Consider the following 27966-nt stretch of genomic DNA (forward strand, 5'->3'; position numbering starts at 1 on the left):
GCCGCCGTCCAATCAGAGGCCCCGAGCCCTCGTAAGGGGAACCCGGAAGAAGAGGAGAGCGCGAAAGCCGGAGGGAGCAGCGAGAGCAGGGAGAAGGAGACGGAGCAGGAGCGAGAAAGCAGCGGAGAGCGAGAGACCACGACGGAAGAGGAGAGCGGAATCCGAGGTGCGTCACCGACGGAGCCAGGAGGCCATCGGATACGCTACTCGCCCCGCCACGTTCCTGGAGGAGCGTGGCTGGGAAAGGAGACGGTCCCTACGGCGGAACCCTTGACCCGGACTGTCACAAGCCAGATGACCCTGCAACGTCCAGAACCCTTCTACAGAGAGAGAAACAAAGGCGTTTGAACTCAATAAAACCCGATTACTCAGTACATTAACGAGTCACGGTGCTTTGCTTCCAACCCCCCCCCACCATCCTTCACACCACGTTTCTGGCCAAATACACTAAAGATCCTAGAAAGGGTATAGATCGTTCTTGGCGCTCATGCCAAGACAAATTGTTGGACGCCATCGGTCCGCTTACCAAAATCTTAGATATGGCGGAGGAGGCTAAGGTGTCAGGGTCCACCATGTCACCGGAGGTTTTGTCCAATTGGGCCCAGCGAGCTGTCGTCTTGTATTGTATTGTATTGTATTGGGGATTTATAACGCGCACGGCTACTCAGAAGAGTGTCCCGCCGCGAACCAGCAAAAAGAGAGCAAAAAAGAAAAAAAAAGAAGAAGCTAATAAAATAAGAAGGTTTTAAGTTGTTTTCTGAACAAGATGGGGTTTTGAAGGCTGCGGAGCTCCAAAGGAAGGGAGTTCCAAGACTTAGCCGCCAGGTAAGATAATGAACTACCACCTTATCTTTCCAAACGAATTTTGGGCACAGACACCAAGCACACATTCGAGGAGCGTCTTCATAGGGAATGCAAATTATGCAATCTCTACGGAGCGTTGTCGCTCTCTCCTGATTAAGCTAGACCCCAAACTGGGGGATTTGGCCTCTTCAGAGGCGGGAGCTGTGGCGGAAGGGGGCCTCTTTGGGGACCCCTTCGTCAAAGAACTTGGCAAGTTCGTCGCAACTTTTACATCACTGGACAAGGCCCAGTCCAGTATCAAACGGGTCTTCCAGACTCGTTCTTCCCAAGGGGCCGGTCGTGGTAGGGGCTGCTCGACCGGCCGTGGCGGACAGCATAACTCCAACAGGGGTCAAGGCTCTGGGCGGGGGCAATACAACTCCACCGGATCGTATACAGATTTCTACCCCACCCAAGGACAGCGTTTCAGAGGACGCAGAGGTTTTAAAAACAATGCTGGCGGCAACTCCAACGGTAAGTGTTTTGTCTGCAGCGCAGCTGCGTATCGGAGGTCGCCTGGCGTTCTTCCAAGGGGCTTGGGCAGCTTTAACGTCAGACGCTTGGGTCTTACAGACCGTCCAGGAGTTTCACATTGAGTTTTACGATCTCCCACGACAGCACAGGCCCCCACATCCCATTGTGTTTTCTGTTGCAGATGCACAGCTGGTCGACAACGAGGTTTCGGACCTGCTCCACAAAGGAGCTATTTGTCGCTCAGCTCTGCATCCCAACGGTTTTCTGAGCAATCTCTTCCTGGTGGACAAACCCGACGGCAGGCGTCGTCTGGTAATCAACCTCAAAGAGTTCAACGGGTGGTTGGTTTACCGGCACTTCAAGATGGAGGGGATCCATCTGCTCCGGGATGTTCTACTTCCGAACTACTGGTTAGTACGCCTGGACCTCAAGGATGCCTCTCTGGTTGTTCCAATCCATCCGCCTCACCGGCGGTTCCTGCAACTCCATTGGCGGGACCAGATCTTCGAGCTTACTGCCCTTCCGTTTGGGCTCGCATCGGCCCCCTGGTTTTTCACGAAGGTGCTTCACACGGCGGTGGAATTCCTGCGGAGTCAGGGCATCCGGATGATCGTCTACCTCGACGATGTGTTGCTCATGAAGCGGTGCCACAAAATGTTGATCCAACAGTTGCAGCAGACGATATCTCTCTTGCAGGGCCTGAACTTCGTTATCAACGAAGGAAAGTCGGCCCTTTCCTCGACACAAAGTCTGTTTTTTCTCGGTTTCATCATAGACTCAGTTCAAGCTACCTTAAGCCTCCCGTCGTGCAATATGGCCAAAATTCGGCACGAGTTGAGACAGATCATCTCCAGGACCCATACTTCTCTGCGCCAGATTGCCCGGATGGTGGGACTGCTCTCTACGTCCATCCAGGCAATCTTTCCGGGCTCCCTGCAGTACAGAGCGCTGCAGCGCCTGAAAGCTCACCATCTTCGGCGCGGTCTCTCTTACGACCAAATGGTGCCCCTCTCCTCGGAAGTAAAAGCGGAAATGTCTTGGTGGCTGACACACATGGAAGCCTGGAACGGCTGAACGATCTTCGGTTCCGTTCTAGATTTGGTCATAGAATCCGACGCCAGCAGGGCGGGGTGGGGCACTCGTTGTGAGGACTTCTCCACCGGCGGCACTTGGTCATTAGACGAGCAAGCCCTACACATCAATTGTTTGGAACTTCTGGCGGGGTCTTTTGCCGTCCGTTGTTGGACCAGGGACCGAGTGAGTTCGTGTGTCCTGCTGAAGATGGACAATGTCTCAGCGGTCCGTTATGTCAACCACCTGGGATTCCCGCGCTCTGGCGAACTTGGCGAAAGAGTTTTGGGATTATTGTCTTTCCCACCATATCTCTGTGACAGCGGAGTATCTTCCGGGGCAGGCCAACCAAGTCGCAGACTGGCACTCCCATCACCTGAGGGACTCAAGTCAATGGAAGCTGGACGTGCCTGTGTTCAACTGTTTACTCAACCTTTGGGGTCCTTTCTCAGTGGACCTCTTTGCCTCCCGTCTGGAGCATCAAGACCGCGGTTCTTCAGCTGGAGGCTGGATCCGTTCGCGGAGGCAACGGATGCTTTCCTCCAGAACTGGACGTCATAGATGGGGTATGCGTTTCCGCCATTCCCGATGATTGTGCGGGCGGCAGCCCAGATCCTTCGGCAGGTGGCGGACGTAGTAATGGTGACGCCGTATTGGAGATCTCAAGTTTGATTTCCAGTTCTTCTGGAACTTTCCTGGGATTCTCCAATCCTACTCCCCCACTTTCCTCATCTCCTCCTGGATCCGAGCGGAGTGCACCATCAATTGGTCCTCCAAGGGTGTCTCCGCCTCATGGCATGGCGGCTTTCAGTCGACGCTGGTCGCTCCCAGGCCTTTTGAGATCGGCTGAGGTCCTCTTTTCAAAAGCTTGGGCGGATAGTACCTCAAAGCGCTATCGCTCCGCCTGGCTTAAATAGATGCGTTGGTGTCTTCGACGGGGTTTGGATCCCATGGTCGCAGGCGTTGTTCCCGTTTTAAATTATTTGGCGGAGTTGGCAGCAGACGGCCTGGCGTATCGGTCCATTAATGCGGTGCGCTCCGCAATTTCAGCAGCGCACTGTCCAGTGAAAGGGACCCCGATCGGGGAGCATCCTTTTGTCTGCAGGCTCACAAGAGGCATTCGCCTGTCTTTGCCACCGAAACCGCGTTACTCCGTCTTATGGGACGTTAATCTGGTACTAAATCTCTTCCTGACTTGGCAGGCCAATAAGTATATTTCTTTAAAGGAGCTTTCGGCCAAGTTAGCTATGCTCCTGTGTTTGGTCTCTTGCTGGAGAGTTTCGGACGTTCGCGCACTAGACATCTCTGCGCGGGTTTTCTCCCTAGAGGGGGCAACTTTCACGGTAGGTCACCATACCAAATCTTTGTCAAGGACAATTTCGTATCCAGCCTTTTCGGATACCCCTAAACTGTGTGTTGTGCATTGCCTGAAGGCTTATGAGGATATGACTCAGGAATTCCGCCCTCCGGGCGAACGTCAACTTCTTATTGCCCGGAGAAAGCCGCATAAAGCTGTCTCCTCACCTACTATAGCCAGGTGGGTGCGGTGGGTCATGCAAGAGGCGGGCATTGATACAAAGCAATTTGGCTCCCACTCTGCTAGAGGGGCAATGGCATCAAAAGCTTTTTCGCTAGGGGCACATTTAGAGGACTTAATGAGGGTGGCGGATTGGTCCTCCGATTTCACTTGTAAGCCGTTTTCTTTTAAACCGGTGGTGGATGTGGCTCGTTTGGTGGTAAGTAAGCTTTGAACTAGCACAATCAGAGCCTCCGGTCCTGACATAGAATCGAAATTTGCCTAGCTATGTAACAGTAAGTATCAATTCTATTGGACACGGAGGCGAGGATTATCCCGCCCTCAGCACTGGCGAGTGCGAACCCACCCGTATGTTTGTAAGTAATCCTTTTTTGTTGAAGGTTTTTGGATTGTAAGTTATAGGCTTGCTGTTATGTTTCTCTCGGAGCACCTCCTTTAATGTTGTCTGTATTTGTCTAAATGTAATAAAGTCAAATATCACATCTGATTTTGAACTTTGTACTTATCGTTTTCATTGTAATTTATACCTTGAGAAGGTTCATTTGAGTCTCTTAAATAATGTATTAGATGTGTTTTGACTAAGTCCGTAAAACCATTGTTGCCAATACTGATTTCAAGAGTAATCCTGTGTTAAATGTGGCAGCCACTGATTTGTTGTGTGTATATAGTACAGTGGAACATGCTGTCACATTACTCAAACTACTTGTGTCCAAATGAAGACTAGATTTCCAGGAAGCAAGTTGTGTTCTAATTGGCTAGCATCCTCAAGTGAACTGAAACTCAGTGTTCGAGGTCCTGGAACATCTATGTGATGAACAGAGATGTAAATAATGAACTGGGTTGATAAGGTGAAGGCATAGATGGGTGGCTTGCTGTCTTTCCTGAATCACAGGAAAGTAAGGACTTCCTAACCTTTATGCCTCGCCTGGTAGAGCTGATGGTATGCTCGAGGATGGCAATCATGGACGTAGTAGTAATTATCCAAAGCTAGTGTGGGAGTTCTGAAGAACTGGAAAATGGAAGGGTTATAATAGGTGTTGTTTAGTGATGGGTGTCAATTGTTTAAAGCCTGTGGCATTTGGCTACTCCTTTCAGCGTGATGTGTTGTACAATACATTTTGGTTCAAACACCATGTGGTATGCCCCTTCAGGCTCCTCTCCTGGTTCTCTCCCAAGTTCTATGAGTCCTGGCAGTCACCCGCCCGTACAGAGCATGGTGGGAGATCCCAACAGTAGATACTTTCATGTACAGTGTCAGAGTGTGATCCCGGAATGCAGGGCTCTACTATGCCTTCTGTCTACCTGCAGTCTTGTCTGGGAGATGTCATCATTTTGCAAATGTAACATTGAGCAACCTTGTAACTAGGGGGTCTTGTACTAATGGTCACCACCTTGAGTGTCCGGTGGCACACAGCTCAGCATCTTGATTTAGTATTGATTCTCTTTTTTTGGGAGAGAACACAGTTTCTCCCACCTATTTACGCTTCTTTTCAGTGTTAGCTGAATTACCTCAAGAGTTTGCGTAGGGGACTGCGTTGAGCAACTCTCCTGAGGTTTCTATGTTGGCATATACATGTAGCACACTTTGTTCTGATTACTGTTTTCTCTGTAGTGTGATGTAATTTCTCTGTTGATGAGGGTTTCTGTACTGCCTGCTTATTATATTTCTTTATGGTTGAGCTTGTAAAGCATCGTATAATGGCACAGGGATAACTGCTGGATGCAAAATGTTATGATAAGGAAGATGCAAGGAAAATGAGCATAAGAGTGGGAGGATGGGATCGATCAATAGATAGTGTTTATTTTTCTCCTTCTCGATTGATCACTTCCTTGGGTTTGGCAGCTGGGTTTCAGGGCACATTTCTTCTCATTGGTTTGTAACGCCCTCTGCAGCACAACCTCTATAAAAGCGGCTTCTCTCCTGTGGGAACTGATATTTGGTCCTGCAGAGTGTACAGAATATGTACAGCTGATAATAGTTAAGAGCCCTCTTTTTTACTGGCCAGGTATAGGGTAACTTTACCCCCAGATGGGCGATTGAAAGATGACAAGCAACAATTCACTGACATCTATCCATTTTTTAATCGGTGCCATTCTGACAAGGTTTTAAACTTTGCCACTGTAGAGAGTGGTATTTGATTTGTATAGGATGTGTACCTTTAAATGGTTAAAAGAATTTAGTGTTTTCTGTATTCTGTAATCTAGAATGTTCATAGTGCATTTTTCTTTCTGAACCTGCTTCTCAACTGATTATGTCGTGGGTCTCTGTAATGGAAATAAAGCTTTCAGCTTTTATCTACTAACTTGAAGTGTCAGCCTCATCTTTCTTGAAAAGAAAATTCTACATTTATTGGCGACGATTTGACTGAAGACCCACCGACCTAGAGGATTTTTGGCAATTCCAGAAGGATTAATTTTTGCACTTTAAAAAGGTATTTTTTTCTTTTCTTCTGTTTTAAAATATCATACTGCCAAGGAGTTACGATCGTCTGAATTGAATTTACCGCAAATAAATTCCTGATTACGATCTCTCTGGATGGCTGTTTATCTTTGAAGTTGATATTGGATTTAAATTTAAAGGTACTTTCTTTTTTTTTTTTGGTAATATTTTTATTTGCATTTTTAACCAACATAAGCACATCTGACAAGTCACAGATAGTAAACTGCACGTTCATGCGCCTCCCCCTCCCTCCATCTCCCCCAAGAGTAACAGCATTGTAGATCTTAATCCCAACAACCTCAACCATCAACCACGCATAATACAGAAGCCCGCAGTGTTCTACTTTCCCCCCGCAGCACTCCAGGCGGTTCTGTCACGTCGCCCACCTCCCAACAACTTGAGACATGTTTTCAGTCCTCAGGACTCCCAGTGCGTCAGTCTGGTCCCAACCCCCGTTACGGCCATGATATCTTCTCCACTTACCCCATACTCTACGGAATTTCCTCGGGCACCCTCTAGCTTTATAGGTGACCCTTTTGGCCGCCATATACATATCCATCCCTCTACTCCATTCCTCGGCCCGGGGCACCGCAGGAGCTCCCCATGCTCGTGCCACATCTCGTTTCGCCACCACAAAAGCGAGCATCACGAAAATCAAATGTGGGCGACTCAAATCTACCTCATTGGCTGTCCCTAGCAAGACAAATTTTGGATCCAGGGGGAGTGCTGTCTCTAGTATCTTGCTCTATTCCCCCACTATGTGTGCCCAATAAGCATGCACTACAGGGCAGTCCCAGAGAATATGATAGAAGGTCCCCTGCGTGTGCCCACACCGAAGGCAGCAGGAATCACTGGATCGACCCATGCGGTGCAGTCTAGCCCTGTCATAATACACCCTATGGAAGATCTTGAAGTGTATGAGTCTCAGTCGGGATTTAATCGCAACTTCTCTGTGGTGCATCAAGGCTGCCTCCCAGTCTGTTGTGTCCATCTCGCCCAGGTCCTGTTCCCAAGCTGTCCTCAGTTTCCCCAGTCTGTCCGGTATATTGTTATTCAGAGTCTTGTATGTCAATGATACTAGCTTAGCGGATACTCGCTCCTGCAGCAGACGGCCTTCCAGCGGGGCATATGCTGGCAGTGTGGAGGTGAGCGCCGGCTCGGCTTGCCACGCATGGTGCAGTTGTGCGTACTTGAGGAATTGAGTGGGGCGTAGTCCATACTCTGCCGTCAGGGACCCATAGGGCTTAAGTTTCCCCTGTTTTACCAAGACCCCTAACGTGGAGATCCCAATATCGTCCCATCCACCAAAGCCCGTTAATTTGTGGAGCTCCTTTAACCACGAGCAGGACCATATCGGGGTTCATTTGGTCGGTTTATGCGACCATGCCGTCATTTTCGTCGCCCTGTCCCAAGTCTCTACAGTTATCTGCATCGCAGGGAGTAGTCGTATCCTACCCGCCCCCCCCCCGTACAAGTAATGAAGACTTGTGCGGTGTGACATGGTGTGCCTGTCAAGCCTGTAGGTCGGGTGGTCCGCAGGTGCATGCAGCCAATCATTTATCGGCGCCAGGTGTTCTGCCCAATAATAGGCTTCCACATCTGGCAAGGAAATCCCCCCCATTGTATTGGTTCCTCTGGAGCGTATCTAGGGCTATCCTAGGTTGTTTCCCTAGCCACAGTAGAGAACGTAGTTCCGCATTTATTACTTTAAACGTCTGTCTGGGGAGAGGGGAGTACTCATTCTGTAGGGCATACAAGAAGCGGGGCAGCGTGATCATCTTGAACATTGCCGCCCGACCTAAGATCGTGAGGGGGAGGGCCTTCCATCTATGGGTGTCATCCGCAAAATTCCTGATCACTCGTTGGATATTCCTATCGTAAGATGCCTGGCGATCTGTTGTCAGATAGATCCCCAGATATGTGAATCCCGCCCGCGTAACCTGGAGGGGTGCAGGCAGGGGGGTCCACTCCCCTCCTCCTCTTGGGCTGTAGAGGACCGATTTATGCCAATTGATCATATATGCCGAGACGGAACCATACCTAGCTAGGGGCTTAAACAGCGCGGGGATGGTATTGGCCGGTTGAGTGACATATAGGAGAATATCATCCGCATATAGCGACATTTTTTCTTCCCAAGTGCCAGTCTGTGATATGCGGAATCCCCGTATCTTGTTCGTTTGACGGACCACACATGCCACCACTTCAATAGTGAGGGTGAAGAGTAGTGGGGAGAGAGGGCTTCCCTGCCGGGTCCCCCGTCTGACCGGGAAATACTCGGACAGTCTGACCCATTTCCGGAATCTGGGGCCTATCCCGAATTTGACTAGCGCCGCCTCCAAAAAGGGCCAATGGACATCGTCAAACGCTTTTTCAGCATCTAGAGAAAGGAACATATGCGGTTCCTCCCGTCCTTTCACCTCCATGAGCCAATTATGCGTTCGTCTTAAATTTAGCCGAGTCGCCCTGTCTGGCAGAAAGCCCGTTTGATCCTGGTGGACCAGGTCTGAGATCACTCGACGTAGACGCAGGGCCAAGACCGTCGCTAGAATCTTAACCTCCACATTTAGGAGGGAGATCGGTCTATAAGACGCGCAGTCCTCAGGAGGCCTGCCCTGCTTGTATAGTGGTATGATCGTGGCCCTCCGCAGGTCCGTTGGAAGGAGACCCTCCTGGGCCGCATCTTGGAACAGCGTTAGAAGGTGGGGCATCAACAGGTCCACCCCTTTTTTTAAAAATTCTGCCGGGAGTCCATTCGGGCCTGGGGACTTCCCCGGCCGGAGCCTAGCTATTGCTTCTCGGAGTTCGGCGGTTGAGATGTCGATTTCAAGGGCGTCCTTGTTCTCGTCCGTTAAGACTGGGGTCCGAACAGTAGATAGGTATGCTAAGATATCACCTGACCTTCCTAATACTCTGGCTTCATATAAGTCCCGATAGTAGGAGGTGAACGTCTGGGCGATCTGAACATCACCAGTCTGCATCTGTCCTTGGCAACCCACCACCCCCTCAACCCATCTAATATCCTGTGCTTTACGACTTAGCCAGGCCAATAATTTGCCGTATTTGTCCCCAACGTCATATAGCCTATGCAAGGACGCAAGCGTTTGCGTTTTGGCTTCATCTGTCGCTAGTGCCCTATAGTGTTGTCGGAGATCCGTCAGACACCGAAGCACCCGTGGCTCCCCCCCCTAGCCCCCCCCCCGACACATACTGCCGTTCCAAGTCCAATATTTGGGTTTCCAGAGAGCTAAGCTCTGCCTGGGCTTTCCGTATTTCCCATGATATTCTATTTTGAGCCCTATCACGGTCTTGTAAGCCTCCCAAACTGTCACACCGGACTGCACCGAGCCCACATTCTCTGCTTAGTAGACATTCGTGTCCGCCCTCAGGCCTTGCATTATCTCATTATTTTTCAGGTCCCATGCCGCCAGTTTCCACCCCCCTCCACCAGCCCGGGGTCTCCCACCCAGCCTAATCAGGAGTGGCGAGTGGTCCGAGAGGACCCTCGCCAGGTACTCCGCCTCTTCGTCCGCCCCAAGTGCATGTCTAGCAAGGAAGATATAGTCTAGTCTGGAGTGTACCCCATGTGCCCCAGAATAGTAGGAATAACTTCGGGTGTAGCCGTCTCCATGCGTCCGTCAGGCCTAGTGTAGTCAGGACCTTGGCCAAAGGCGTAGTCCTGGAACCGCCGTCACGGTGTCCCGAGCGGTCCATAGAGATTGACATAACATTATTAAAGTCTCCTCCCACAATATGTAATGTTTCCGGTGTGTCTAGCAGGATATCAGCCAATCCCGTTAAGGTCCTGGCTTGGAGTTTTGGGGGGACATATATCGAAGCTATGGTGATCCTCCGTCGCCCCCATGTTCCTGACACCCCCACGTACGTCTCCTGTGGGTCCGTCCAGGTCCGGGTCACTGTAAAGGGCGGGGACTTTTTAATCAAAATCGCCACCCCCCGGGAGCCAGCCGTATACCCCGCATGCACCAGTATCTTATAGGCACCCCGCGCCAGGAACCCACACTTTGTTCCTCGGAGGTGTGTCTCCTGAAGGAGGACTATATCTGGGTGCAGACGTTTAATATATGCCATCACTAGCCCTATCTTTATTTTATCCCCTAGGCCATTTACATTCCACGTGAGAACCTTGCAGGGGCTGTTCACTGCTCTATCGTCGGGTGTGCCGGGCTTTGTCACGGGGGCCATGGGGTAGCGTACGTCCAAGTTGTCCCTGGTGAGGGGCAGACGGAGTGCGTGCCGATTCGTGCAGACCCTACGTCATTGTGCCAAACACATGATAAACCAAACATATCCCAAAACACTCCCAACCCGAAAATCAACACATTGCCCTTTCCCCCTCTCCCCTCCCCCTCTCCCCCCCACCTCCCTCCTCCCAATGACTCATCCCCGGCAAAATGTCGAGGAATGGGCTTTCGGGCAAGCGGAGGTCTGTCACCCTCCCGTTCCCAACTCACGGCACAAGCTTAAACTCCTGTGGCTGCCCCAACACCATCAGTACAAAAATTAAAGATTAAAGGACGAAAGATGTTAACAGAAAAGAGAGGAAGAGATAGAATACGGAAAGAATCTAAATCAACAGTGAAAGATCAAAGAGAAGAGGGCGTGTCCATCGTGCCTGCTCCGGCATATTGGATCGAACCACAATCTACCCCGCAGGGCCCCTTTCAGGAGTCGGAATCTGGGGGTTCAGTCTGGGATGCCTCTGGTTCAGTCAATGTTGCCTGCTCCATCGCCAGTATCTCCGCCGCCAAGGGGTGTATGGAAGGGCATATCGTCTCTTCTTCTTCAGAGGCAGAATGGTCGATTTAAGACCCCTAACCTGTCTCAGCGACATCGCCCCTCCGCAGTCGGCCGACAGACCGGAGCGCCTGTGCCGCCACCGGGAGCCGCGAGTTAAGGGACCCACCCGTGCACCGTCTGCATCGTCCTGCACTCTTCTGTGCATACGGGGTGGCCTCCAGAGGGGGTCTCCTTCGTGCTTGACGGGACCGAAGGGGACGCCGCGACCCCCTGGGTCAGTCACCGGAGCCAACCGAGGACACCCCGCCTTCCGTCTGCATTGGTATGCGCCCCGATAGGGGGCGTTCCTCCAGCCAGTGCCATGCCTCCTCTGGCGTCTGAAAGAAGTGGGATTCGCCCAGGTGGAGGACCTTCAGTTTCGCAGGGAAGAGAAGCATGTATTGTATCTTACGTTCTCGCAGTTTAGCTTTCACTGAATCAAAGGTGCGCCTTTGTTTCTGCACTTCACTGCTGTAGTCCGGAAAGATCATTATGCGGGTATTCTCGTGTCGTATCTCTCCCAGTTTCCGGGCTTCCCTAAGTATCTTATCTCTATCCAGAAAGTTCAGGAAGCGCACTATTACAGGCCGCGGCTGCGCCCCCGCGGGCGGTCGGGCCAAGAGCGCCCGATGGCTCTTTCTATGGTAAACAGGAGGAGAACTTGTCCACCGGGAAGGTGCTCCGCAGCCAGGTGTAGAGAAATTCCGATGTGTTTGTACCTTCAATTCCTTCTCTAAAGCCCTATTTTCGGCGTCATCCACTCTCCAGAGTAGGTCTTTATGGGATGATTGGAGTTCTTGCATGTCCCTACGGAGGTCGCGGACTGAGTCTTCCGTCTCACCCAGCCGCGTCTCCGCCTCTGTGACATTCCCGGCCAGGTTCCAAGGTCTTGACGTAAGAGCGTAACCTCTGTCCCCACGGTGCCTATCTGTCCTTCTAGCGCCGTCCTGGAGGCCTGGATCGCCTGGAGGAGGGTATCGGTATCCGATCGGGCGCATGGGCGTTCCTCTGCAGCAGGAGGGGGGGCACGACCTTCGTGAACTGGTCCATCTTGCCCTGGCACGCCTGTTTCAGGTCTTTGTCCCTCCCCATGCCGAGGTCACAGGAGATCCAGACGCGGGGCTAGTATCACCCTTCCGCGGTCGTATTTCCAGTCACCCCTGTCCTGCAGCGCTTGTGGAGCTTGGCGCTCGTGGCTATAAGTGGACACCTGCACCGTGATTTAGTACCGCAAAAAGGGGGGGAGCCGGACACACCCCAGTTGGTAGGCAGGGACCTCCTTCCGCATTCAACAGTCAGCCCAGTGTCTTCCCCAACACGTGGCATGAATCCAGGACGGGAGAGAGAGAGGGAGGCCTCCTCACCGCTGTCCCACAAGAGGGCCTGGTTATCTCCCCCACCGTCTCAGGGGGCACCCCCCATCACAAGCACCAGTATCGATGAACCGGACAGAAAAAAAAGGGGAGGGGGGAGCGCTCACAACCTCCGTCCTCCGAGGCCAGACACTCGTCTCTTACCCCCGCACCTCACCTCTGTCGAAGTCTCTCTCCTGATGCCCGTCCCCCAGTCCAGGGCTCAGCTCACAGGCGCCCCAGAGGTAGGCACCACGTTGCGCTCCGAGAAAGCTCCATCTCTCGCTGTCTTATATTAGGGCCGGTCCATATGTCTCCAGAAGGGGGTCACTCTCTTCCCCGCAGGCCCCCGATCGCGGCAGAGGCTCAGAGCCGCTCTGGAGCGCGGATCCACCCCCGGCGCCCCAGCGGCAGTCCCGGTCTCTGTTTCCCCCTTGTCGCGGGCCCAGCCTCGCGTCTTCGCGCCCGGCCTCCTCAGCGTTGGGGGAGGGGGCTCTGCTAACGCTGTCACCGCCGCCCCTCAGCGCCAGGAACACCCGCGAGGGCACAGGTTCTCCCAGAGCGGGTTGCTCACAAGCCCGGCTGGGCGGCACACCACAGGTCGGCTCCAAGTGCTCCGGCGCCCCGGACCCAAGGCAGAGGTCTCGAAGCTAGGCCTCCCTTCTTCCTCTACAGTGCGGCGCCATTTTGGGAAAGTGCAGGGTGAACGGATGCAGCCAGTATTCAGCCTCCCAGGCTCGCTGTACGGAGCCTGTCTCTCGATCTCACCAGGAGACAACAGCGGGCCCCATAGTCAACATTTCGCAGTGTTCTCCGGGGCCACAGGGTGCCGGAACCAAAGACGGATTAGGCTTTCAGCCGGAGCTTGGCGAAAGCACGTCTCACTCTATCATGGTGCTGGCCACGCCCCCGAACTTAAAGGTACTTTCTAATCGTGCAGATTTTTTAAGCTTTATTCAGTGACTGAAGGTGTGTTTGATACATTCTGATGCATGCCCGCTGTTCGTTACTCAGTCCGTGCTAGAGTGTTGTCATACTTTCCATCGGTTACTAAGCTTAAAAGTTTGTGTTTACCTCTGATTCGGCTTTTCACCGTTGCTTGATTGCTTCTGTTCAAAAGTGCCTTTGTTCCTGGACTCGTGGACTCCGGCATCAAGCGCTCATTCTGACATCTTTATGGCTACTTCAAGATAGATTTCTACGTAAGTGGATCATCACGTTGAAGACGCTCTTCACGTCAGGCGAATTTAGGAATCATTTTAAGACCGGGACATTCAGAACCTGTTGTCTTAGGTGATCTGCCAATTTTATCTGTTGCACAGGATACTGAAAATATTCTCTAAACCTACGAGGATTCTGCTTTAGCGAACTTATTATCCATCACGTGATTCATGTTGTGGTGGCCATCTTTGCTTCACATTTCCTGTATAAACACACGGATTAGAAACTTTGTTTTTTTTCCACAAGGATTTCTCGGAATGTTTTGCTGACAAGGATTTCACCGGTGCTTTTCTTCCGTGAGAAGCACACGTTTCTCGGAGTTGCTGTTGGTTATTTATTATTTATTGGTGACATTTTCTTCTATTTCTTCTACTGTACAGTTTGCGCTTTACTTATTTTACTGGCAGTTTATTTATCACAATATAATATAACTTATAAGTGATTTTGCATTTTACATAATAGCCTCCTCATCTAACAATGTTATGCAACCTCCACCATTTTTACAAAACCCAGGTAAACCCCTTATGCCTTGGCATAAATGGTATAGAATCTTTGATAATTATTTAGAAGCAATCGATGCCACTAAATATTCTGCATCAAGAAAAAAAGCCCTTTTATTCAACCACTTAGGTAGTGCAGGTCAAGATGTTTTTGATAATTTACCTGTCATTCCAGCTCCATCTAGTGACGAAACATGGAATGTCTTTTCTGAGGCTTTAGCTAGATTAGGAAAACATTATGTTGATGAACCATCTGTTATGGTTGAGCGTCATCTGTTCTTTAAGCGTAAACAAACACAAGATGAATCAATTGCGTGTTTTGGCAGCTAAATGTCAATTTGGTTCATATTTAGACACATCCTTGCGTGACCAATTAGTTGTCATAACAAAAAGATACAAGAACGTATCTTAACATGCAAAAATCCTTTCCTTGAAGAAGTAATGAACATTGCAAGAAGCATTGAACGATCTTCTCATCAAAAATTTTAACCCAAGATTCTGCCTGCAAACCTTCTAATAGTTCAGATGTTATGCAGGTTGCTTCCAATATTAATTCTAACAAACCTATGGTAAATGTTGTTTCCACAAAAGTTAAACCGAATATTAATGTTGAAAAAAAAGGTTCTTGCTATAGATGTGGTTCTAAGTATCATATGGGCAATAATGTGAATTGTCCTGCACAAGGTAAGAGATGCCACACATGTAAAAAAATTGCCCATTTTTATACGGTTTGCAAATCAGCTAAACATAAGAGCAAACTTAATTGTGTCAGTGTTGAAGAAGATGAACTTTGTCATGCCATGAGCAATATGTTGTCCACCATTGAAATTATTACCTTACGGGGGGATACCAAAAGATGCAAAGGACCTTTATGCAGTGTAATAATTGGACCTATTGACATTAACGTCATGGCCGATTCAGGGTCTCCAATCACGATTTTAGATGAAAAAACTTTCAAACAATTCTGGTCTAAAGTTCTTCTCCAACCTACTGATGTCAACCCTAAGGCGTTTAGGGAAGTTGATATCATCATGTGTGGATATTTTTCAGATTCCATCAAATTTAAAGGTAGAGAAATGTATACCAAAATCTACGTTGCTCTGAATGGTCGTGATATTTTAGGCTGGCAAAATCAAGCGAATTTAGGAATCATTTTAAGACCGGGACATTCAGAACCTGTTGTCTTAGGTGATCTGCCAATTTTATCTGTTGCACAGGATACTGAAAATATTCTCTAAACCTACGAGGATTCTGCTTTAGCGAACTTATTATCCAAATACTCTAGTGTGTTTTCTGACAAAGTAGGTTTGGTTAAAGATTTCCAACACACCATTAAACTTAAAAACAATGCTATCCCAGTGGTTCAAAGATGTAGACCCATCCCTTTGTCTGCCAGAGAGGATTTGAAGAAAATGCGTAATGATTTAAGTTTACAAGACATTATAACACGTGTAGAGTCCTCTGAATGGGTTTCTGCGGCCGTTGTCGCTCGCAAAAGTTCTGGTGAGATTCGTTTATGTGCGGATTTAATAGTTCTTAACCGAAATATTGTGGTGGACTGCCATCCCCTACCCAGAATTCAAGAAATCTTAGCTAATCTGGATGGTAGCAGGTATTTCACCACACTTGACTTAAGATCAGCGTATCATCAGATTTCGCTCTCTAAAGAGTCTCAGGCGTTAACCACATTTGTTACTCCTTTCGGAGTCTATATGTACAAACGCATGCCTTTCGGATTAGCATCCGCTGCTAGTGTTTTTCAACGTCCAATGGACAAATTGTTTACACATATAAATGGGATCCAATCCTTCCAGGATGATATCTTAATTCATACAGCTACGTTAGAATCACATTATACCCTACTGGATAAAGTTCTACAAAAACTAGAGGCTGTCGGTATGACTGTTAATAAGAACAAATGCAAGTTTGTTACTCAGGATGTTGACTATTTAGGGCACAATATTTCTGTTAATGGCATAAAACCTAGGTTATCTTTAATTAATGCTATCAAGGATGCTCCCAGACCTCAGGTAAAAGATTCTTTAAGAGCATTTTAGGGCTTAGTGAATATTATGCTTGTTTTGTACAGAGTTATGCTATTATTGTGCAACCTCTCAGAGATTTGTTAAAAAAAATGCAAAATGCGTTTGGTCTGAAGAAACTCAACAGTCATTTGATTCCGTTAAAAAATTAATTTGGGAAGCACCAGCTATTAGAGCTTTCACTCATGGTCAAACCTGTGTCGTGACCGTAGATGCCAGCTCTAAAGGATTAGGCGCTGTATTAAGTCAGATAATTGAAGGTAAAGAGTATACTGTAGCATTCGCCTCCAGAACATTAAGAAGTGCAGGAGCTAATTATAGCACAATAGAGAGGGAGGCTTTGGCGTGCTCTTGGGCCGTGGAAAGATTTAAGATGTATATTTGGGGTTCAAGATTCCACTTTTTACAGATCACAAACCTTTAATGTACATGCTTGGTGACAGTAGCTCTAATAAAGCTTTCTCTAGATTGATCAGACTGCTAGCTAGACTACAAGAATTTAACTTTGAGATTAAATACATTCCTGGGGTTAAAAACGTCAGGGCAGACTGTTTGTCACATATTCCTTTGGAAGATGGAGTAATGGATGATCCTATTAAGGACACTGATTGTGATGTTGTCTTCACCATTAATGATTTGACACAAATTAGTAAGTTATCTGAGGATGAATGGATTGAATGTGATAGAAAAGATCTTTGTCTTGAAAGGGTGAAGAGATTTTTAGTCCATGGTTGGCCTTGTGATAGAAGCTTGTCTATGCAAGACAAACGTTTTTCGCAAGTTGCGGCAGAATTATCAATTGTAAATGATGTTTTAGTTCGAGAAGACAAAGTTGTACCACCTGAGGGTCTGAGAAGTAAAATCATTTCTCTTGCCCATGAGGGTCATTTAGGGATTTCTAGTACAGTTCTCAAAATTAAGGAGGTGTACTGGTGGCCAGGTATTGATGGTCAAGTTAAGTCTTTTGTGGATAAATGTCCTGAATGTTTATATTCTGATAAACATTGGCGCACATCTACAACTCCTTTCTGTCCAGTTGAATGGCCTAAAGGTCCTTGGCAGAAATTAGGATTGGATTTTTCTGGACCTTTTAACCTGCTTGGAAGTGATAGTAAGTTTTTGATTGTAATCATTGATTACTTTTCAAAGTGGCTGTATTTTTCTTTTGTGAATAATTACGATTCGAAATCAGTCATCTCGTTTTTACAACGTCTATTTTTGATAGAAGGTCTCCCTTCCGAAATTGTGACTGATAATGGCACTCATTTTACATCTAGTGAATTAAAAAAATTCATGAGTGAAATTTCTATTAAGCATATTTTAGAACCTTTGTATAGTCCTGCTTCAAATGGTCTTGTAGAGAGAGCAAACAAGATGTTGAAAGAAGGGGTGCAAACAGCTATTGCAAACAGTCTGGATGTGTTCAAGTATGTAAGTAAAAAAGTTTGGAGTTACAACACAACACCCCATTCGACCACTGATGTTTCTCCTTATGTGTTATTAAGAGGTAGGAAACCAATTTCTCTACTTAGTCCATCGTGGTTGAAGGATACATTAGGAAATACTATCTCTCACGAAATTGATTTGCATAAAGTCAGAGAACATGTGAAAGAAAAGCAAAGATTGTATAAAGAGAATTATGACACGAGAAAACATGTTAAAGTAACTTCTTTGGCTCCAGGTGATTGGGTTCTAATAAAGAAACCCATTAAGGTTTGCAAAGGACAATCTAGATTCTCTGAGCCTGCCAGAATAGTTAAGTTATCCAAAATGGCTGTCATGTTACAGAATCGTGGTTGGTGGAATCGTAATGCTGTAATAAAACTCACAGAAGAACAGGCAAAGATAATCTGTAAAAGAGTCAAAACTCAAAATTATTCTAATTGGTTTGATCTTGGTGAACTCAATCATAAGCATGACAATTTTGATGACACAACTCGTTCTCTTCATTCTTTAGAGAATAGGGGGGAAGGTGATGCTGACAATATTTCTGTGCCTCCTGTTCCCAGTTGTTTGGTTGATAATGATATTCCAGATAATATTAGAGGATCTGGGGATAGTAGACATGTAAGGTGCAGTTTTCGAATTAGAGCTCCTCCTTTTCGTTCTGATGATTTTATTTATTATTAATGTTGTTTTATTTTGGATCTTTTTTTATTTTGTTTGGTCTGTTTTCCCATAGGAAGGGGTATGTGTAGAGAGTGGTATTTGATTTGTATATGATGTGTACCTTTAAATGGTTAAAAGAATTTAGTGTTTTCTGTATTCTGTAATCTAGAATGTTCATAGTGCATTTTTCTTTCTGAACCTGCTTCTCAACTGGTTATGTCGTAGGTCTCTGTAATGGAAATAAAGCTTTCAGCTTTTATCTACTAACTTGAAGTGTCACCCTCATCTTTCTTGAAAAGAACATTCTAGAGCCACAATGATCCTTTCCAATCGCTTTAAGCCAACCTGATCCTATTGTTACCATGTCAGCAACATAAACGTAACAACCTGCAAACCACTATTTCTAAATTAAAAATTATGAACAGTCTACATTCCAGCTACATAATTTGCAATATTGCACGACACATGAACCCCAAGCAACTTTTGCTTGACGAATCAAAGCTTTATTGCTAGTCCTCTTTGTTTGCTCATTCCATCTAGTGGGCCCAACCACTGGAACGGCCTCAGTGGAATTACTCCAGTCACTCCAGTTTAGCTAATCTCTGGCACTTCTCTGCCTCCCCCAAAATCAAGTAATGTAAATATGTATGTATGTATGTTTCATGTTTGTCAAGTCTGTGCATTATTTCACAAATCTCACTGTATATCCAACCCATAAAAATCAATGGGGCCTATTCTCAAAGGGATTTGAAATACTTAAAGTGGTATTCCTGCTTATGTGTGGGTGCGTAAGTGTGTTCTTTGACCCCAAAATGCTTAAAATGGGAATATTCAGTAATATTAAGGGAATATTCCTATACAATTAGTACAGATAGAAAAGTCTTTGTGCTGTTTGCACTTTTACTAATATGAAGTTGGACATTTCGGGCACATTTCACAAAAGCATGTAAAAGTAAGTAAAAGGGTAATCCTGTAGTACTGCATTCAGTACTCACAAATGCTTTTGTTAATTGGGCACTATGTATCAACCATATTCTACATATACCTTTATGTAATGTAATTCTGGTGTTGTAGTAGTTCATAATTTCTTGTCGAAATTCTCCCTTCTCAATAAATAGGTACGTAAACAGAAGTACTCCCATGTTGAACACTTGGAGAGAAGTTTAATTAAACAAATCGGAAAGGATGTATTTTCGTTTTGGATAAAAGTTTTAAGTTCACTTTCACAGAAAGTGTGAAGAGGTCATTTAAGCTACCACCTTCAACTGGAATCACACTGAGAAACAATTTAGAAGATGGAGTAGTCGTTTTGTGATCTTGAATAGAAAACAAAATGCCAGAATGATAATATCAAAAAACTAAATTATAATGGTTACAACTGTAGTCTGAAAATTGTAATCCCAAAATGCATTAAAAACAAACAAAAATAGATCTAATGAATCACCCCAAACCTTAAATGTAAGTCTGATGCAAACCTTAAGCATAAAGAGGGTGGTAGCAGTATGCGTAAACAATGCCCAGACCTCAAACCTAATGCTAGCCATAATTTAACCATAGCTGTCTAGCATGCCCATAACAGTACCACTAAACCAAAAGCAAACACTTATTCATATTAGTAACCAGTGCTTTACATTTCAACAATTTAGAGAAAATACTTTATATGTATTTTTTTATTTTATTTGTTATAAATGTTTTTATTGGCATTTTCTTAATTTTAGTACAGATACAGTTGAGATTTCCAAAAAGCAAGATCATGTTCAGTATTACATTGACAGTACTATGCAACGGCAGTAGTGAGTATGACAATAACAAATAATCTTTCAGAGAAGGTGACTAAATTCCCCTATCCCTCAGGTCCCTCCCTCCGGCAATATGTTATGTTATGTTAAGTACTCTTATAACAGGCAACAGCTACTCTGAGGAGTGTCCTATTTATGTATTTTTTAACATAAAATGTTTAAGAATGAAAGTATTTCACCTTACATTAGAGGGATTTGTGTTTCTATTGTTTGTTTTACCAGTAATGACTGTACACCTTTTCATCAGGTGAACCAAGACTTCGCAAATGAACCTTTTCTACACCTATGATATTAGTATCTTGAAATCCCTGGCCGAGAAGAGTGGGGCAAAGCTCACAGCAATTGGAGGTAATTGAGTCATTTTTTCAATACATGTGACTGCTATCTGGACTTGCATGTTAAGATTGCCATTAAACTACATTAATTTTTATTACGAAGTATGGCACAAGGTATTCGTCTGATTTACTAATTAAGTGAGTTATTGAACATCCCCCCCTTCAGCCTTGACTACCTACTGATTACTTTGACTTTGCTTGAATATCCTTTATTGGTCTAGCCACAACACCACAATACCTGGTGATTCAGAATGAGGCGTAAACTGCTATCAAAAGTGGATAGAAATAGGTAACATCTCCCGCCTGTGGCCCCTTACAGACTTAGACTATTGTCTTACATTTCATTAACTTAGGAAAAACTATGAGATTCTCTTTTGACAAATCCAGGCATTACATTGCACAGTCAACAAACATCTGCAAGGTCAATAGTTTGGGATATAATAGGATGAAAAAATGTTTCAAGCCGTATTAACAGACAGACAAACTCAAATGCACTCACCCATTTGTACTGTTATTGTAGCCATAGGGCAACCTTCCCGAACACAGAACAGTTACATCACAAGCAACAAAAGTGCAAGCTTCCTTCACATGCACCCAGAGCTGTTATAGCATAGGCAACAACACTGTAGGCTTCCCTTGCCCCTGATGATCTTTGAGTGGTCATAATGGGTGACCTCAAAATGTACAAACAGTATGAAATGGTCACGCTGGAGCAAAGTGAATGTTGGGGTGCATAAAAAGAGACAAACATTGCATTTTCACATATAATCAGGGAGGCCATCCAAATTGTGCATCCACATTATTTAAACTGCCTACAAAAATTCCAGCTTTTGGTGCCAAACTCTCAGGATCAAAATCACCTAACACCCAGCAATTCTAAGCTGAGAATGATAATGTCCAAGATAACTCTTGAGGGCTGGGATGTCTGAGCACACCATATAGCATTGGTGTATTTCAAAAGTGCTTATTTAGAAACACATGTATAACCTATTGTTTTAGCCTCTATGTTCCTCATTACGAGTGCCCCTGATAATTCCAATAGGGATAACTATCTTCTGTGATTAAATTTTAGCGTTTCACATGGAGATTTAAGAGGAAAACAGCGAATTGGCATATAAAAACAGATGCTTGCATGTTAATCATAAATCTTGTAATCCTCATTATTTCCGCCCCCAGGAATTACCATGAACACCAGTAATGGCATTTCTGGGTAAAGAAAATAACTGGGATTACTCTGGGCAGCTGGTAATGAGGCCCTATGTCTTTAAACATTTTACTTTAAAGTGCATTATTTGGTCCGACTGCTATCAAAATTTTCTAGGAAAGGGCACACTGGCCCAACAGGGTGAGGCTTGTTCAACTTACTGACTCCAACTTCTACTGGTAATGATAGGCCAAGTTATAAAATTCATCAGCTGCAGCTGACAAATAGAAAGACACACTCACATTTCACAAACCACTTTAAAATATGATTCCATTTTCCAATGTATTTCGTTGCTCCCACATTCAAACACATGTACTTACTCCATGATTATTGTCTTTGTGCTGCCTCAGAGAGCAGCGACATCAGTTTATGCATTTGTTGGCTCACCAATGATACGCAGCACTTCTTTTAACTTCTTGAGCTAGGCACTATTTCTTGTAATACCACTGCAGCATTTTCCCACTAGTGGTACTACTACATCACACAGTAACACAGTAATATAGCTAACCTTTCTTTAATTTCAGCAATTATCACTAAGAACCTAGACCTTTGTCCCCCATGCCCTGTACCACCCCTCCCACTTGAGGCATAAAAGATTCAAGCATGGAACCCCTTCTCCCGTATCTTACAGACAACAAGCATTTGCAATGCAATAGGTCTCGCATTTATGCGAGTTTAAGCTATTGGCATTGTAAATGACAATGCCTTTTATTTATGTTTTAAAAATAAAAGGCATTGTTATTTGCAATGTCAATATCTCAAACTCGCGTAAATGCAAGACCTATTCCATTGTAAATGCTTGTTAAAGAAAGAAGCTGATGTCCAAATGTGCTTATCTACGCTTACCAGATAGACCACATTGCAACATTGAAGGTGCAATAGTTTTTTACGTACATTTTAACTTCCTAAAATGCACTGGTTCTGGTACAGTTTTCCATTGACAACTGCACTGAGTGTCAAATGCAAATATGTCATTCGTGCAGGCTGCCCAGTGTGCAAAGAAACATACTCAGCCTGAATGGCCACGCAAACTGCTACAAAATGGACCCGCCAACAGTACAAGTGATAACATCGGGAAATATCAGTGAGATATTTTACTGGCATCCATGCAGTCAACGCGATCTGCCCATGGACCGAGCTGCCCTAGCAGTCCAGAGAGAGTTGGCTGTTTCTAGAGGCACTTCCGATCATGTAATTCTGAATCCCTTTGGAGTCTTTGGCATGCACCGAAGACATTTTGAGGACTTCAATAATCTTTATTTTTTATTCTTAGGACAATAAAGAATTGCAAAGAGATTCGATGGTTGTTTCTGAAAAGCATGCAAATAAATGGCTGCATCTGCAAATAATAAACTATGCATAGACGTGTTTTGTTTTCTAATGAGTCACGTATATTTATTCATATATCGATATGAATGTGAGTGCATTGATTTATTTTGCTGCACCTCCTGCGAAACAGATACCATCTTTATTTCAGTGAATTTTTGGAGTGCAGAAGGTACGCTCCTTAATCTTTGCAAATAGAACAAGCACTCCAGTGCCTGCCATCCACGTCTCCACGCGCCCTGCATCTCATTTCACATCAAGACAGACAGGGGGAGAAAAACAGTTGAGAGGAAAGGAAACAAGAGTGAGGGGAAACACACAAAGAGAAGGAAGGGTGACAGAAAAAAACAAGCATTTCTGCCGGCGCCGCTTCAAGGACACCACGCTCAATTTCTTTTTTTTTTTAACTTGAACACTGAGCATGGTGTCCTTGAAGCGGGTCCCGCGCCCAGTGTTAAAGTTAAAAAAAAATAAAAAATAAAGCCCATTTGATGCAGCCCCCTTAATGTTTTCGCCATGGCGGCAGCACCGCGGCTACACGGGCTGGTAAATGAGATGCACAGAAAAAAGAGGTGCGTGGCAGGTTCTGCTGGCTGCAGTGAGTTGCTTAATAGCTCACAAGCGCAAGAAGCAGCAAAGGAGTTGTGGGTGCCGCAATTGTTGAAAAATTAAAGAAATAGATTTTTTTCTCTATTTCTTTACTTTTGCAGCAATCGCGGCACCCACGCTTTACCTTTAACCATGATAAAGTAAAGCGCAGGTGCAACGATTGTAGCAAAATTGGGAAATATATTTAAAAAGCCTTGGGCAACAGCAGATGAGAAGGCATAACCAGCGCTCTCCTTAACAGCCTTTAAATTCTGTCTGTAAGGTGATAAATTGTGTTACAGATTCTACCGCGGTTGGAGTCCATATTACATCAGCACTAAATTCTCCAGAACGGGTTTGGAGAGAGTTTTTAAACTTGGTATAGTTGTCTGTCCGCTGCAGCAGCATGGAGTGTCCATAATAAGCCATCCCCGCCTGCCGAGCCCAGGTCATTTATTTCCACTAGTATTAAAATAACAGCAGAAATTATTCCAGGTCACCGCGGTGTGTGTATACACACAGGCCAGACGTATAAATACTCGGAATTGTTTCGCTTCCTCCATCATTCGTGCTGATGAGTGTGCCCTTGCCGGACTCCTGACAGCCCACCAAAAATAGAAATCCCTTTATTTTTATTGAATGGCGGAGCGGGAGTGCTTCTGTTCCTAAGAAACATGTCACCCCGCCCCTGCACCCCCTCTGGTCTTCATAACATAAACACAGCTTGACGGAGAACACACTTCATTCAGCAGTGTCCTAGCTCAGAGGAAGCCTTCTGCAGACTCAGCGCATGTGTATTTGAGTGCCATTGGCTCCGAGCCGCCAGCCTTTTTCTCCTCCGCGCACATTGCTAAAAGTTTCAGAACTAGCGGGGTGAGATGTGCTTTGTATTTATTGTTTGCTTACATCCTTCACAAATGCCTACGGAAAACATAACTATTTCCAATTGAGGGCACTCATGTGAACTGAAAATCGCGACTATTGCGTCCATTGCTGTCGCATACACCCGTAAACAAAAAAATAAACAAGGGCAGACAGAGGGCTGCAGATTAAATAGAGCAGGGAGCAGGAAACAGAGCAAGAGACAGGCGGAGATCAATAGACGCTGGCGGAAAGCAGCTGAATGATAGTTGGAGAGTGGTGGGAGGACGAAAGCAAAGACAGAAGCAAAGCCATTAAAAAACAAAAGATACAAATGGTGCGAGGAGGTGGCTCAACATATAACGCTGCCGACTTTGGAGCAGGTAAACAGGGTTCGATCCTCGGCGTGGGCTGCATCGTTTCAGTGTCTTTTAATTATGAATAAACTAAACCTAAATAAATAAACAGCGTCGAGTAGAAATACGAGCAGCAAAGAAAACAAGCATTGGACGCGTGAGACGCGATGGTGGGGGGGTGGGGGAGAGAAGAGCGAGTTCTGATAAACTGGTGTGAAATAGCAGCAGGGAAGGGGGCGGAGAGGGGCTACAGGGGAGAGCGACAAAGCCATATGGCTGCTTTGCGCGCGTGCACGCCTCGTGCACTGTAGCTCTATGCCAGGGGAAGCACTTTCAAAAATCCACTTACAAAATGTCTCAAAGAGACAGCTTTCGCTGTCTCAGCGAGACCTAAAAATCAGGGATCCCCACCTCTTGAACATTTGAGAGGAATATTTTGTTGCTACCTCATTGAGTAGCACAGCTCCTTAGTGGCGACATCTGAGGCCCAGCCTCCATCAGCTGCCAATAAATGCTGTAAAAACTCTAAGGCTGGGAAGAGATGATGTAGCCTAACGACTAGAGCGGTCGACCTCAAACAAGGAGAACTGGTTTTGAGTCTCCGCAGGCAAATTCGCTTAACATCCTGGGCAAATCGCTTAATCTTCCTGTGCCTAACAAAAACAAGCATTTGCAATGGAATAGGTCTCGCATTTGCGAGAGTTTAAGCTATTGGCATTGTAAATGACAATGCCTTTTATTTATATGTTTTGATAATTAACACAGAAATAAAAGGCATTGTCATGTACAATGCCAATAGCTCAAACTCTTGTAAATTCAAGACCTTTTCAAAGAAGCGGGCACCATTGACCTGGGCTGCTTAGAAAGGGAAAGCGCGCATGGCATGCTGAATGTTGCAGGAAAGCATGCCATGCCTGCAGTAGAAGAAACTATTTAAAGAAAATCTTACTTACAGACTAAAAAATACTCACTGTGTAACAACCGAAGTAAAAGGGCCTGTCCTCATGGGAGGTTACGAATGAAGACAAGGCAGTACTAAGGAGGGATTTACAAGCCTATTAATTAAACAGACGCCAGCATTTATTAAGGAAAATGACACAAGCCAATGGCAAATATGGGCGGAGAGTGGGTGGGGCTTCTATTCCATACTTCAATACAGCATGGCTCGTAGAGCAGCGCAGGCGCTGCCCAGGCTTGACCTAATGAATATGTCTGTCTGTAACGCAACTGGTGCTGATGTAAAGCGCTCTGATACCTGATACCTTCGGGTCGAGTACGCGCTATATAAAACTCAGAGGCTGTGATTACAAGTAGGTGGGTGTTTTTCCAACAGCTGTATAAACCGCTGTTTGCGGAGGGGGGCAAAATTACAAGTTGGGTGGTATTTACAGTATCTGGTAATTACTGGGTGTGTTAAATATCTCACCCTTCATGAAATTTCGGAAGGTCAAACCTTCAGGAATTTAACAGAGGAAAAGTGTATGGTATTTATTGTACCATGCAGATTCTGGTGCGGTATGCAGCATAATCCATATGTTATTCCCCAGAAACAAGTAATAGGTGCTATTTATCAAACTCGATCAATAACGTACCATTATTTATCTGGTGCGATAAAGAGTACTGGAATCAGAGCCTTAGATGGAAGCTCAAGTACCTGAAAGAGCCTCTTACAAGAAGGTATTTAGAGGTTTGTCAATCAACGAACAAACACAACACTTGTTTTGCACAACTTGTTTTAGGGATGATGGGTAGAATAAATGAAAGTGCTTTCAAAGGCATCTCTGTTTCATTTCAGTAGGTTGATGAAATGTTTATGTTGACATAGAGTATAGTATAGTTCTTAACAAGCTTTCTACACTTGTCAGTTGTGTCTTCACTTGTTTGGAATAGGTCATGTGCGACAGCGATGACGATTGGCTATCTCTAAAGCCTGTCCAGCCACTGGCATCACAGTGTTGCGGCAGTGGCTGCATACCTTGTGTCTTTGATGTGTACCAGAAGGAGCTGGCACGCTGGGAAGAGGCTAAGAAGCGGAACAACAAGGATTTTCTCAGTAAAAAGCAAGAAAAGATCAAGGTGAGATTTTTTTCAGTTTTTTCCATGTATGAATAAAGTGTAAGATAATTATGTCTCAGTGGTTTCTTTGAAAGGTATGATGACATTTGGTATCATTTTCACTTATGCATATCCACTTACCTGTAAAATATTAATACAAACTTATGTGATATAAAAAAATAGGATACAACCTATAGGCCATGGCATGTTATATTCAAAGAATAGATGAAAGACCTTTGCCCGCTTGGCTATACAAATTAACTCAAGAATCTGATGGTTTTCTAAGAGCTTCACTTAGGTCCTGTTTGTCATCTCACGCTTATCGGAGCCCACCTCCCTTGGCTGCAAGTTCCTTGCAAATCGCACCCAAGACAATCTCATACATGTCGGTTGTTTACCATCCAAGGAGACAGAACACACTTCACCTTATCTGAATTGGTCAGTGTCCACTGCCACCTAGCTGAACGATGAATCATTAAAATATATATCTTCCCAGTAATCAACTCTTCAATCCTATATTCACCCCATCCTCTTGCCAAGCATCACCTGTACTTACAATCCACCATGTTCCCGAGGGTCCAGTAAGACAAACAGCTTATTTACGTTTGTACTTTGTGAAAGAGGGAAAGTTAGTTTACATCCTGAACAAACCACATGTCCTACATATCAACCGAATAGTACACCATACTATAATGGTAATTCAAATGGTTCGAAAGACTATATAGTTGGGTTTGACAGTACCCAACAAAATTTGTCATCAAGAAGTATTACATTATCATCTTTATGTGCAGGGCTACGGACTTGTCTATTGACCTAGAAAATAATTAAGAAATTGGAAAAGTCCTTCTGTCTTAACCCTTAAACACCAAAATCTGAACCCTCAGCTCAATTAAATTGAAATAGCTACCTAACCAAGAGAATTACTGGAACCCAATGCTTGTAAAATATCATCACAAGTTGAATTAGATCCAGGTCTGCAATTGTAACTTTACAATTCATGTACAATGTCACTATGAGAATGGACCAATGCCAGAATTTGTGCTATTAAAATGGTAA

At 45.4% G+C, this 27966-nt stretch overlaps 1 protein-coding gene across 5 annotated transcripts in view; it reads left to right on the top strand.

Moving 5' to 3' along the window:
- Nucleotides 1-27966, top strand: part of CYB5RL (cytochrome b5 reductase like) — a 160350-nt gene that overhangs the window by 60446 nt on the left and 71938 nt on the right. For 3 of the 5 annotated variants that reach the window (XM_085602566.1, XM_085602569.1, XM_085602568.1), the window contains exons 2-3: nucleotides 20433-20533; nucleotides 26746-26931. In XM_085602566.1, the coding sequence (XP_085458692.1) occupies nucleotides 26749-26931 (183 nt within the window). In that variant the 5' untranslated portion in view covers nucleotides 20433-20533; nucleotides 26746-26748. Of the gene's footprint in view, nucleotides 1-20432; nucleotides 20534-26720; nucleotides 26932-27966 lie in introns of all 5 variants that reach the window. The other 2 variants (XM_085602567.1, XM_085602570.1) reach the window with 1 other exon arrangement.

Source organism: Triturus cristatus, chromosome 4_2 (genome assembly GCF_964204655.1).
Source record: "Triturus cristatus chromosome 4_2, aTriCri1.1, whole genome shotgun sequence".
Taxonomy (NCBI): Eukaryota; Metazoa; Chordata; class Amphibia; order Caudata; family Salamandridae; genus Triturus; species Triturus cristatus.